The sequence below is a fragment of the Elgaria multicarinata genome, chromosome 11 (genome assembly GCF_023053635.1).
Source record: "Elgaria multicarinata webbii isolate HBS135686 ecotype San Diego chromosome 11, rElgMul1.1.pri, whole genome shotgun sequence".
Lineage (NCBI taxonomy): Eukaryota > Metazoa > Chordata > Lepidosauria > Squamata > Anguidae > Elgaria > Elgaria multicarinata.
Window position 1 is genome coordinate 37,810,631 of NC_086181.1, and position 14,542 is coordinate 37,825,172.

Below are 14,542 nucleotides of genomic sequence, written 5' to 3' on the forward strand. Positions count from 1 at the left end.
ATAGCATTGGAATTGATACCATCTGAGTGGACAGTTATGAATATTCTATATTCTATAGGTGACCATTCCATACATACATATATCTCCCCATCTACCAAACTGAGATGTTATTGATGCCATATTTCTCTAAATATCCAATGAGTGCTCCCAATGGCTTCATACAGATGATAACATTGGGGAGAGAATAATGCTCTATGTAACCTCTCCGAGAAGCTGCAGGGGGGAGGGGCAAGGCCCAGTCATCCAATCCTATTGTCTGGAATTAACCCTGTAAATAAGAGCCAAAATACCATAAATGGTGACTCCATATCACAAGGCATGGATAACTCCTCCCCCTCACAGGACGATACTGTGTTCAATGATATAAAAGCCACTGAGATAATATACAAAGGTCTGAATCTTCATGTCCCTCTCCCAGAGAAGTTAATCTCTCATGGGCCTAATGTACACCACATAGAATATTGCACCATGAAAGCAGTATGAAAGCGGTATATAAAAGGCAGGAGCCACACTACTGCTTTATAGCGGTACTATAGTGCACTGACAACTCGTGGGGCCCGTTAACACATACTGTATACTGATTTCATACCATTATATCCTGCTTGGTGTGGCTCCTGTCTTTTATATACTGTTTTCAAAGTGCAAGATCCAGCTGGGTATAGATTAGCCCATGGTATCCCAGGCCAGCTGGAATCTTGGGCCATAGCTAGACCTAAGGTTTATCCTTGGATCGTCCAGGGGTCAAACCTGTTCATCTAGGTGACACACAGGGGATCCAGTGCTCAGGCAGGGGCGAACCCTGGATGATCCCAGGATAAACCTTAGATCTAGCTGTGGCTTGGCTTCCTTTAACTTAAGCCCGTTATTCCGTGTCCTGCACTCTGGGAGGATCGAGAAGAGATCCTGGCCCTCCTGTGTGTGACAACCTTTCAAGTATTTGAAGAGTGCTATCATGGCTCCCCTCAATCTTCTCTTCTCCAGGCTAAACATGTCCAGTTCTTTCAGTCTCTCTTTATAAGGCTTTGTTTCCAGACACCTGATCATTCTAGTTGTATTCTGTTATTGTTTTTTTAATGGTGTTTTAATTATTGTTTGTTCTGTTATTGTTTTTATCAAGTTTTATTTGCGATTGTAAGCTGCCTTGAGTGCCATTTTGCTTGGTAGAAAGGCAGGGTAGAAATCAAATAAAGAAATAAAGAAGAAAGAACTCCATCCCAGGATTGGGCCTGAATCCAGACTGGGACAGATCAAAATAGCATAAGCATGTTTTCTTCTGCAGTGCCTTGTATAACCTGCATTTCTAAGTGATTATCTCCACTATAATTATCCATTTTACCATGATGACTTCAACTACTTCTTCAACAAGCCCCAAGGGAAATGTCACTAGAAACAATTTAGTCTAATACTGCAGTATGCTTTTAATACTCCTTCTATCATTCAGAGCCAGGACTTAAGACAGCCAGGGCTCCGCCCATCTTATCAATACTGATCCTTTATGCTGCACAGTCTGAGGCACACATCAGCCAAGTGCCTGACATTCAAGTCAGACTGCCCATTTCAGTGATATTTGAAGGATAATGGAATGCAATAAAAGAAGAAGAGTTCCATGCGAGTCCATGGGATTCTTTCTTTCAGTCTCAGTGCTGCTACCCAAGGTGGTGTGCAGCAGTCCCAGTGCTAAATGCAGCATCAGTGACCCTCTTCCCATTCTTCACAAGCATTATCAGCCAGGAGACTTCATCATCGGTGGCATCATGTCTCAGATTTACATATTCTCCAATGTGATAGAATTCACAAAGCGTCCCTCTAAGGAACTCTTTGGAGACATTGCGTAAGGAATTGCCTTCAGCTATATTGTCAAGTAATATTTCCAGCAGTGCCTGCCCCATGGATTGACTTTACTTCCAGGGGATTTGTAGAGAATACTGGGTACTTTATCTGTCTCCTTAATTGTTGAACGGGATCATATGCCTTCCGATTCCAACTTTATCATCACCAATGCCAGGTTTGGCTTCCCTCAAGCATTAACAGAGAGAGACTATTGTGGGAGAGGAGGTTTTCTTTCATTCTCCTTACTGTAAAGAATATGCAAATTGAATGTGGGTGGGAGCAACAGAATCTGAAAAGGAGGAAGAGCTTATTTTGCTCTGTGCAGAAAATCTCATGGCAATATTGGTTGTCCTAATCCACACCAAACAGGATATAGCACTATGAATGGTATATAAAACACAGGAGAACTGTTGGGGCCCATTGACACATACCATATACTGTTTTCATACTGTTATATCCTGCTTGGTGTGGCTCCTGCCTTTCATATACCACTTTCATCTCGCTTTCATAGTGCAATATCCTGCTTTGCGTAGATTAGGCAGCTGTATTCTGCATTATTATCTAATGCAGAATTATCATCTCATGTTCAGTCTATATATGTGTGTAAATGAAATGCAATAAGTCTCCACATTGACACATCACATAACTCTCACTACAGGTTCATGACTCAGATCTATCAGCACATCCTGGCCTTGGTATTTGCTGCTGAGGAGATCAATGAAAATCCCCGGATCTTACCCAACATCAGTCTGGGCTTCAATATCTATAATAGCCATTTCTTTCAACGATGGGCATATCATGCCTCAATGGAACTTCTCTCTACAAGGAACAAATTCATTCCAAATTATAGATGTGATGGTAGGGATAATCCAGTAGCAGTGATCGGAGGAACTCATTACAAAGTTTCTTTACACATGGCCATTGTTTTATTCACCTATAAGATGCCACAGGTAAGAGATGCATCTAGATGGAAGGAATTAAACTAGTTGCTCACTATTATTTTGCCTTTTAGATTTTGTTGTGTTGTTTGGAGATCAAAAGTGCTAGAGATCAAAAATGAAGTGAACTTTTTCTGAGTCAGGCCATGGATACATTTTGAAAGATCCAGAAGACCTCAAAAGATGCAGTTAGAATTTGAACCTAAAGAAATTAGAATCAAAGAATCATAGAATAGCAGAGTTGGAAGGGGCCTACAAGGCCATCGAGTCCTAACCATGGCCGAATAGAGAGGAACCAGTACCTCACGTGATTTGGAAGCTATACTGCTATTAATGCAGCCCAAAATAGCATTGGCCTTTCTTGCAGCCATATCGCACTGTTGGCTCATATTCAGCTTGTGATCTACAACAATTCCAAGATCCTTCTCGTTTGTAGTATTGCTGAGCCAAGTGTCCCCCATCTTGTAACTGTGCATTTGGTTTCTATTTCCTAAATGTAGAACTTGGCATTTATCCCTATTAAATTTCCTTCTGTTGTTTTCAGCCCAGCACTCCAGCCTATCAAGATCACTTTGAAGTTTGTTTCTGTCTCCCAGGGTATTAGCTATCCCACCCAATTTGGTGTCATCTGCAAATTTGATAAGCGTTAGATTTGTAGTTTTGCTTATGTGTACAATGTAGACTTCAAAGCACGTGCCATGACAGGAGCATCAAAGGAGGAGAGATTATTGGAGACACCGTTGTTGCTGTGTCCCATCAGGGCTGACAGGCAATGACAGGACACTGCAGTTCATGACATGTGAAGGATGAAAGATTGTAGAAGGTTACAATAGTTTTGTAAAACGTGCAGGTGACAAAGATTGCATTTGGAAATTGTGGTGAATTTGGTCTCTTCTTATTCTATATATAGCTGGTGGGAAGGAAATCCAACTACGTTCAATGGGGACTTGCTTTGAGCATCTAGGAAAAACTTTAGGTTTGACTGAATATTTTAGTCAACCCCCTTTTTCCCCATTTTAGGATGCTTTTAGGATACTTTTAGTTAGGGGTGTGCACAGACCCCCCCCCCCCCGCACCGCCCCACGGGCTGATCCGAAAATTTCAGATCGGCCCACTCCGCTCTGCCCATAGTCCTCTCCTCTTCACCGCAGAGCTCCGGCTCCGAATCGGAGCTCCACAGTGGAGGGGAGTGGCGCCAGGTAAGGTCCCCCTCCCTTCTCTCCCTTACCTGCAAAGACCAAGGGGGAGGGTGGCCTTACCTGCATCCATCTGCGGTCCCTCAGCTTCTTCAATTGAGCAAGTGCGGCCTAGACTTCCTGGTTGAGCCGCAGACTCAATTGAAGAAGCCAAGGGACCGTGGACGGACGCAGGTAAGGGAGAGGAGGGAGGGGGGAGGTTACCGGGCCCTGCCGTTGTCGCCGCATGGGTGACAGCAACAGGGCCCGGGAAACCCCACTTACCTTTCTTGCAGAGCTCCGGATCAAGCTGAAGGATCCGCCTTCATCTCGATCCTCTTCACAACGCTCCGCCAGCCCCCCAATCCTGTTCTCCTCCACCTTAAGGTTAGGCAAAGCCCCCCACTCCGCTCCTGCTTATCCGGTTCGAGGAGAAGCGGAGCACATCCCTACTTTTAGTATGTTTTTAGTATGTTTTTTTATGTAGTTTAATAATATATACTATGTTTTGAATCAATTTTTATGTTTTTTGTGCTTGTTGTTGTTCCCAGCCTCGATCAGGATGGAGAGGCGGGTAAGAAATAAAATAATAATAATAATAATAATAATAATAATAATAATAATAAGGATCCCACTTCATGCCTTTCCTGCCTCCTTACATAAGATAGTCACTAGCCTCTGAGATCAGATGGTTATGACAACCAGATAGGATTGCGCCCAATGCAATGCATAGTAGTTAGAATGCTATGATGTCTACCTTCTTCATTGTATAGGGTGGCAATTTAAATATGGTCAAAAAAGGAAAGGCACCACTTCATCCCCACAAGAAATACAAGCTTTAGTAGCATGTTATATCATATTCTCCTTCCTGTTCACATTGTTGATCTGCATTGGGAGAATGAGAATTTCGCTTTCACTTTTGGCCTTCCTAGGATGTGGGTTGTAAGACTTAACTCATAATTTTCCTGCCTTTTCCCTCCTACCTTTTTCATTGAAAAATATATGACCTTAACTTTTTTTTGTTAATCATAGGGTTGTTGTTTAAATAATATCCTTTATGATGTAAATTAATCTATGGGCATAGCTAGACCAGCCAATATCCTGGAGATCACCACGTGATCATCAATGTGACATGGCACAGAGGGCATCCCAGGAGCAGGGAGGGATGATCCATCCCTTGGGCTAGGATATCGGCAGGCCCATTCCCCCCACTTTTTCCATGGTCTCGGGATGATTCTGAGACTGCAGAACGTGTGGCCAGGCATTGTGGGTTGTCCTAGCTCATCGCGACTAACCGCGAGGACCCGGGACCCAAGCACAGGGCACAGAACTCTTTTTTAAAACACACCCACAAAAAGCCCCTTACCATTTGTGCATGAGTGCTCATGCACACCTTCTCTGATAAAAAATCCTCAAACAAAATGGTGGGCGCGACGTCTCTTCCTCCTGGGATGTTGCACGCTGCATGTAGACAGAGGGGGGATCTCCCGACAACCATATCGTGAGATCATACCCCCTGCATCGCGCTAGACACAGTAGGTCTAGCCATCTCCTAAGTGTGTAAGGGCTTCAAGAGCTGAAAACATAGGCAAACAGAGAGACATACACAAAGAGAGACATACATATTTAATTTCATTTTGGAAGGTAGCTTCTCCCCAAGCACTTGGTTTATTTTCTTTAGCTCATCTATGGCTCTTCACCCATGATGAATACCAATATCCAAGATGTTTTCTTCCACCGGATGTTACCAAACAACATTCATCAATATGAGGGGATTCTTGAGTTACTCTTGCATTTTAGGTGGAAATGGATTGGGTTCGTTTCTGAGACTGATGATGATGGAGACAGATTGATACAGGATATTGTTCCCATGTTTGCCAAGAAAGGTGTCTGCATTGACTTCATAGAAAGTCTTCCAAGGCTTACATTTGATAAGGACATTCTTGGCACTGTGGAGCTGACATTTGAAATGTTAGCGGTTGTCATTACAAGTACTGCTAGTGCAGTTATCATAAATGGTGAAATACAGAGCATGGTATATATGCAAATGTTGCCCCAGGCTTTAGAAATTGAAGGCTTGCCAATGAAGACAAAAGGAAAAGTCTGGATTATGACAGCTCAGATGGATTTCACATCACTTCCCTTCCAAAGAAATTCAGACATAGACTTCATTCATGGTTCCATATCATTTGCAATTCATTCAAAGGAGGTATTTGGATTTCAAAAATTTCTCCAGGTGAGGAACCCCACCATTGAAAGAGAAGACAGCTTCATCAGGGTCTTCTGGGAAACAGCATTTGAGTGCTTCTTCCCCAACTCTGAGGTGGATGTGACGGCTGGGAATATCTGTACTGGGGAGGAAAAGCTCGAGTCTCTTCCAGCCTCTGTGTTTGAAATGAGCATGACTGGTCACAGCTACAGTGTCTACAATGCTGTCTATGCTGTGGCACATGCTTTGCATGCTGTACTGTCCTCCAAATGCAAACATCTATCAATGGCCAATGGAAAGAGATGTGATCTTCAGAAGCAAATATCATGGCAGGTAATGTTCTTAGCAAAGGAATGCAGCAGAGACTCCACACCTGAGAGCAAAATGATAATCCAGAATATATAGAAAGCTGTCCAGCTACAAAGGCTGGCTTGGATATTATAGACACACTCTTGGTTTGTGGGTAGGAATGAATCCAGCCTTCTTCTCTGCCTTTGAAAAGCTGATGAATGGGAAATCAGCTTCCTTCAAAGTAGCCCATAGACCTTTTTTTACAACTGAAAACCACTATTGGAGTATCCATTTAGTAACCTCCCTGCTTTTTTTACTTGAATATACGGAAAATACTACTGAAATACTTTTAATATTGTGTCATGGCACCATCCACAAATCCTGATCCTGTGCATTTTCATTGTTTTGGAGTATTTTGTATTCTGTTGAAATGGAATAAATAGTTTTACATCATCAGTAATTTGCTCCAAATATTAGAAAAACTAATTGATATACTTTACATATAAATTATGCATTAATGTAAAGGAATTTGAGCAAAAATGTATGTATATGGCCAAAGGCTGGTTGGCCACTATGTGAACGGAGTGCTGGACTAGATGGACCCTTGGTCTGATCCAGCATGGCCCTCCTTATGTTCTTAGTTTTTCTATGTCACTTGGAAAAATAGGTCAGTAATCTGGGGAAGAACTCCCCCGACACTAGCATCTCTTTCAGAACCATCTTTCTCTGTGTGACCGGAAACATTTCCAGAATAGATATTTTGCCCACTATTCCAAGTAGTGAAAAGTTCTACCTTTTCTACATTTATACTACTACTACATCTACACTGTATGGGACTTTTAAAGGAACCACTAGCCATAGATATCTAGTGTGAAATGTGACCATTCTCCTGTACATTTGGATTTTGGTACATTCTTCTGAATTTCTATCTTTTCTTCTTTTTTCCTTTTCCTTTTTTTGCCATTTAGCTCCACCACTTTCTGAGAGCCACCTCGTTTAACAACAGTGCTGGGGAAATGGTTTCTTTTGATCAAAATGGGGAAATAATAGGCGGCTTTGATATTATCAACTGGGTCACATTCCCAAACCAATCTTTTCAGAGAGTCAAGGTTGGAAAGATGGACCCCAGGGCTCCCCAAGAAGAAGTGTTCACCATATCTGAGGATACTATCATGTGGCACAGCAGGTATAACCAGGTGGGGATAATTCACATTTCTGGAAGTCATTTACAGATTGGTTCACTATTCAGACATTGTCACAGCTTTGTCTTTGTAGTTGTACAGGTCAGTTCTTCATCACCAAATGTCTGCCATGCCTCTACGGTTAACCAATCACTGCCAAAGAGTTTGGCAGCAAGGGAGGCTGAAAGTGGCACTATGGCCCATGACATCGTGTGAGATCTCCATGACATAATCCAAGAAGCATGTGAAGATGTAGGGATAGGTCAACTCAATCTTTCCCATGGAGCCCCTCACTTTTGGATCATTTTTTAATTTATTTTTAAGTACTTAAGTTTCCAAATTCATGCAAAACAGAATTTATGCAAATGTCCTGTACAATGGGTTGGATTGGTGTTTCAGTGCCAGAATGTTAAGAACTATGATATGCAGCTTATGCAGTAATAAATGATGAACTCGTGGGTTTTTACAACTGAGAGAGGGACAAGGGAGCAAGATTGCTAACTCTATGTTGACCACTGAAATGGAAACTCCCAGTTCATAAAACTTTACTCTCTTTGGTTTATGGATAGGTGCAGCCTCTTTCTCAGTGTAATGACAATTGCCAGCCAGGTTACAGCAAAACAATGATGGTAGGGAAGCCATTTTGCTGCTATGGTTGCCTTCGATGTCCAGAGGGCAAATTCTCAAAACATGTGGGTAAGAATGAACTAATTGTATTGTTCTCTTGCTGTAATTTAATAATCATCATTTCTGAACCAAAACTGTTTTATCTTTATTAATGTAATTGGATTATTTGTTTGTTTTTTAAAAAATTAACGCACAAAAGTGTGTACATATTATATTCATGACTTTGGAATGAAATGGGACAATGTGATGCATCCAAGGTGTTGTTGTTGTTTTTACCTTTTTATGTGTGAGCACTCAGATTGTGCATTTTCTAATCCCACAGCAAAAGCTTCAGAGAGATTTGAAGAAATGGGTTTCTTGACCCACTTTCTGAAGATCCCAAGCAGCATTACTACCACATTTTTTTCCTTTGATGCACAGCCCTAATAAGCATTATGTAAGAACCTAAGAAGAGCCCTGATGCTGGATCAGACCAAGGGTCCATCTAGTCCCGCACTCTGTTCACACAGGGGCCAACCAGCCATCTTTTTCTTTGTCCTGGATCAAAGCCAAAGCCACCAATCAGCTTCATGGCGGCTTTGGCCAGGCATTTTGAGAGAGAGAGAGAGAGAGAGAGAGAGAGAGCACAATTTTTAATTTGTTTTCAAGTTACCTCACAGAGTCTAGGATTGCTCTATTTTGCAGGGTTGTCGTGAGGGTAAGAGGGGGAGAAAGAAATGAATTCAATTTTTTTCAAGGTTAACTCACAGGCCTAGCACTGTCTTGCTACTTTAAGATGGTTACCTCACAGACACAAAACAATACATTTCCTGCTCAATGCACAGATCATTGCAATACTTACAAACTTGACATTTTGCTATACTACATATGGTAAAAATTACATATGGTTAAAAATTACAAAGCTATCAAATATGTAACATGCATTACTGAAAGTATAGTAAGATGGGAGCACAGCGGACATACAGAAACCTTTAATTGCTTCTCAATGATATTTCATTTATATCTCTGAATCTATAACAACACACACCAATAGTATCTAAAAACTTTGCTCTACATCTATTAGCTTTCACTACAAATAGTGCAACCCTTTGTATCACATATGGGTTGGTTGAATGTAATAAATAACTCAGTTTTTCCTTAGCACCCCAGTATTTCACTTTTTTTTAAAAAAAAAAGGCTCCAAAAAACTTTTTCTTATATCTATATATAAGGGACAGTCAAAGACATAGTGTGCCAGTTCCCAGAGAGCGAGCGAACAGGAAGAGCAAACAGGAGTTTGGCAGGGGGAGTTCGGCAGGGGAGGTCAAGGGGGAGGCCTCTGGGGGCTTTGCTTACGCCGGCAGGGAGGTGGGGCCAAGGCGCGCTAACGTTAGCGTGCCTCGCCCAGGCTTCCAGACGGCGGAGCCGCAGGGAGGACGCAAGCCCTGCGGCGTCCGCCATTTTTTTTTTTTGTTTAAAGGGGCTGCGGGTGGCCCGAAGACTCGAGGAAGGTAAGTGGCTTTTTAATTTTTTAAAAAAAAACGGAGGGGGGGGCGAAGGATGGGAGGGTGGGTGGCACGGGGGGAGGGCGGGTGCGATCGTGCCGCTCACTGCCCGAGCAAGCAGCCGAGCGGTGCTTGCCCGGGCAATGCCCGGGATGGGGCGGCATTGCCCGGGCAAGCGCCGCTCGGCTGCTTGCTCGGGTGGCGAGCGGCACGATCGCACCCGCCCTCCCCCCGTGCCACCCACCCTCCCATCCTTTGCCCTCCCCTCTCTTCCCCCCCCCGGCCGATGGGCACAGCGCTCCTATGAGCGCTGTGCCAGGTCCACGGCTTTTCGCGGCTCCTCGTAAGCGAGGAGCCGCGAAAAGCCACGGAAGTCTCCACACTTCCCCCAGCCCTGGCCTGAGGCCGGAGCTGGGGGGAAAGCGTGCCATAAGCGCATTCGCTTATGGCGCGCTAGACCAGGCCTCACTGCGGCCTGCTGCCGGATTCCCCTGTGCGTCATCTGGACGCACAGCAGGGAAACCGGGTTGGAAGGCGCGCTAAGGCCTGGTCTAGCAAGGCCCTAAGAAAAAAAGAGGGGGGACAAAGAAAAACATAAAGAGAACCCACCAAACACACACACACACACACACACAAAACCCATCCAAAAACCCTTATTTTCCCTTAAGACATACTCATATAGTTGTGTACCTTCAGAGAGGACAGGACAAAGCAAAGGCAATTCCACTATAATCAGAAAGGAAAACACAAAGCAGAAATAGACAATATAGATGGGAAAGAGTTCCCAGTAGTGGTGACCTGCAAAGGGTGTGCAATGTTCGTCTTTCTGCCTGAGCTCAACGTGGCGTACACCTGCAACAAGTGCAAGCTGGTGGCACTTTTGAAAGAAAAAGTGAGAGGACTTGAGCAGCGAGTGTCCATCCTCCAAGGAATAAGAGAAGATGAGGATTTCTTAGACCGAACGGTGGAACTGCAAAAGCAACAAGAAGCACATGAGATTGAAGAGCATCAACCAGCTGAAGCAGAAGTGGAGTATGCTGAAGGGAGGAAAGCTAATGAAGAGGAAACTCTCTGGAAAAATGTGACAGGAGCAGAAGAACTAGAAGGCATTCTTCACCGGTGGAACCATTAGAGTTAAGCAACCGCTTTCAGCTTCTGGAGGATGAGACTGAAGGACAGTTTGCAGAGGAAGAAGTACAGGAGACACCGTGCAACAGTGAACAAGAGGCAGAAGGTACAATGTACCATGTACATTGATGGTGCTATATAAATAAATAATAATAAATAATAATAATAAGAAGAAGGTAGGTCAACCAAGAAGAAGAGAAGAGTAGTCATTGTGGGAGACTCCCTGCTGCTTGGGATTGAAACTCAGGTATGTCATGAAGACTCATGGACTCGCCAGGTGTGCTGTCTCCCTGGAGCACAGATTAGAGATGTGACTGAAGGGTTACCAAAGCTCATAAAGCCCACGGACACATACCCCTTTCTTCTCATCCATGTGGGAACAAATGATGTTGCCAAGCAGAGCTACGAAGAAATCATTTCAGACTTTGAAGCTCTGGGAAGGAAACTGAAGAACTTTGGGGCCCAGGTAGTTTTCTCATCCATCCTCCCGGTTCTTGGAAGAGGATTAGAAAGGGGGAAAAATACTCTGGATGAACGACTGGCTATGAAGGTGGTGCCGACGTGAGAATTTTGGATTCTGGGACCACGGGCTACGCTACTTGGAACATGGACTGCTGGCAAGGGATGGGTTGCACCTCACAAGGGCTGGAAAGAATGTGTTCGGCCACAGCATGAAGAACTTGATCAGGAGGGCTTTAAACTGAATCTTACGGGGGCGGGAGACGTTAAGTTATTTACTCTACACAGTAGTTTACCATCCTTGCATATATCAACCCAGAGATCTTTTCCATAGCCAACTCTGCTCTAATTAAATATGCTGGGGTGGACTTAGAGACCCCCAGGATCAGACGCAAGAAGTAACTTTGAACTCCTCCAATTTTTGAAAGGTTTGCAAAACCCCATTCACAGACACATATAATATCTTAGGGTGGGGGTTGAAGTCCGCTTCCTTTCTATATGTTATTTAGATATCTGGGCAATGCTGATTATATGTTGAAAATATATTCTTAGGTTTGTATCTTCTTTAGCTGGAAGAAAGGGTGTTGTGTGTCCTGATTGTTTTTGAAGTTTAGATAGCTGCTCTGGCCAAGTCGTAATGGGCAGTGTAGGTATTTCAGTTAAAACAAAAGAAAAAAATGTGGTTTATCATGAAGCTCTAATTTAAAATACAGTTCTTATTAACACAATTTTCCATTTATCCTAACAAAACAATTTATGAGCTCAACCAAACTAAAAAACACAACCAACCTACAGATGAATGAGTTGCAAAGAAATTTATTATTTATCAAATAAATAATATAAACATTTTTCACAGACCCAAGTAACATGACACATATCAGCTAGTAATCCAAGGTGATTCTCATGCACTGATAGGATTTCTCTTCTCATTGTGTGTTACATCTAATTTCCTTTGTGAATCAATCACAGTAGAAAATAGTAGAACTGTAGTGATATTAAAAGCAGGGAAGATTTGTTTAAGGGCTCATCTACACCAAGCAGGATATTCCACAATGAAAGCTCTATGTAAGTGGTATATAAAAGGCAGGAGCCACACTAGTGTTTTATAGCGGTATTGAAGTGCACTGACAACTGTTGGGACCATTGACATATACCATATACCACTTTTATATCGCTTTCATAGTGTTATATCTTGCTTGGTGTAGATGCATCATGGTACCAAACAGTTGTCAGTGCACTTCAGTACCACTTTAAAGCAGTAGTGTAGATCCAGCAATGCACTTCAACACTGCTATAAAGCAGTAGTGTGGCTCCTGCCTTTTATATACCACTTTCACACCAGTTTCATAGTGGAATATCCTGCTTAGTGTAGATGACCCCTAAATTTCAAAGTAGCAATATATGTAGATGAGACTGCAATGTAGAAGCCTATATTTTCACTTTCAGACATGGATGACTGCTCTCAATGTCCAGAAGATCGTTATCCAAACACTGAGCAGGATTTATGCCTTCCTAAAACCGTAACCTTCCTGGCCTACGAAGAGCCTTTGGGGACCACTTTGGCCATGTTGGCTCCTTGCTTTGCTTTCATCACAGCTTTGGTGTTGGGTATCTTCATTAGGTACCATGGGACTCCCTTAGTTAAAGCCAACAACCGGAACCTCACCTACGCTCTCCTCACATCCCTTCTGCTCTCCTTCCTTTGTGCTTTGCTATTCATAGGCCAGCCTAATGCATTGACCTGTTGTCTTCGACAAACTGCTTTTGGTGTCATCTTCACCTTGGCTGTTTCCTGCATCTTGGCCAAGACTACCATTGTGGTTTTAGCTTTTATGGCCACCATGCCTGGGTCAATAATGAGGAAATGGGCAGGAAATAAGCTGTCAACCTCCATTGTTCTATTCTGCTCTTTCATTCAAGCCACTCTTTGTACTGTGTGGTTGACAACCTCTCCTCCATTCCCAAATCTTGATATGCACTCAATGAGTAAAGAAATTGTACTGGAATGCAATGAAGGATCAGTCACCATGTTCTATTGTGTCTTGGGTTTCCTGGGCTTCTTGGCCATAGTTAGCTGTACTTTGGCTTTCTTAGCCAGGAAGTTGCCCGACAGTTTCAATGAAGCCAAGTTCATCACTTTCAGCATGTTGGTCTTCTGTAGTGTTTGGCTTTCCTTTGTTCCAACATACCTGAGCACAAGAGGGAAATACATGGTGGCTGTGGAGATCTTCTCCATCTTGGCCTCCAGTGCTGGGTTACTGTTATGTATCTTTTTCCCCAAATGCTATATCATTGTGCTGAGACCGGAATTAAACAACCGAGATCAGCTACAAAGAAGAAAGAAGTAAAGGGTCTAAAACTCTGTGGAGCTTATCTAGCCAAAGTCAACTTTTATTAATAAATAATGGTAACTATTTAATTACTGTGAATGTGTGTCATTACTTTCAATCAGTTTTATCAATTATGTCTGTATTGATTTTTTGTCTTCATTAGAACAAAGTGAAGCATTAAACTACATTTTTTTTGGACTGATGTTCATTTCTCATCATAGCTCCTATAATCTATGTGATCAGATTATCAAGTTTTACAGAATCTTATTCTCCAATGCATCAAAAATGTATGCTTTGTGTTATTAAATTTCTCAGAATGTTCGTGATATTTTTTGTTACCTCTGGAAGTATAACTGTGTCAGTGTATTCACTCTAAATAAAAAGGATTTTACAGACCTGAATGGTAAGGGTTAACCAAGCCCCTGAAACGAAGGGAGCTAATTGCATCAGCCAGGGTGGACTGATTAGCAGCACCTGGGATGTTGGTGGTCAGGCTGAAAACCCTGTGTATATATTTTGTAGATAATGTTGATGTTGTGGTTGGGTAGTTGATGAAGTCGGTGGTGGTGGATGGTTGTTAGAAATTATACTTGTGAGTAATTGGACCAGCAGACTCTGTGTCTTTCTTTAGACTGGAAGAAGGGAAGCGTGTACTCTGACAAACTGCTGTTATGTTTCTTATATTGTAGAGATTAGCGGTGTGTGCTCCACTCTGAAAATCTGAAAAGCCAACCATTCTTTTGAGTATTTAGACATGAAAAGAGAGAGTAAAGAAACTGTCAAATATCCACAGAGTGGAGATGTGCATCATTGGAGCTCCGACCTGTTTTCAGATAACCATTTCATTACAATCTATGAGGATTAACAAAAATGCTTGCAGATTTGTCAAT

The 14,542-nt window shown here is 42.7% G+C and overlaps 1 protein-coding gene across 1 annotated transcript; it reads left to right on the top strand.

Moving 5' to 3' along the window:
- Positions 1-1,616: 1,616 nt before the first annotated feature.
- Positions 1,617-13,670, top strand: LOC134405753 (vomeronasal type-2 receptor 26-like). Its single transcript, XM_063137006.1, has 5 exons — positions 1,617-1,831; positions 2,489-2,780; positions 5,625-6,485; positions 8,194-8,320; positions 12,769-13,670. The coding sequence occupies exons 1-5, from the start codon at positions 1,617-1,619 to the stop codon at positions 13,668-13,670; spliced, it is 2,397 nt and encodes a 798-aa protein (XP_062993076.1).
- Positions 13,671-14,542: the final 872 nt, after the last annotated feature.

Coding starts and splice junctions, on each gene's coding strand:
- LOC134405753 (XM_063137006.1), top strand. CDS start 1,617: ATGGGATTCTTTCTTTCAGTCTCAGTGCTGCTACCCAAGGTGGTGTGC. Junction 6,486..8,193: donor AGAAGCAAATATCATGGCAG/GTAATGTTCTTA, acceptor GTTTATGGATAG/GTGCAGCCTCTTTCTCAGTG. Junction 8,321..12,768: donor CAAATTCTCAAAACATGTGG/GTAAGAATGAAC, acceptor TTTCACTTTCAG/ACATGGATGACTGCTCTCAA.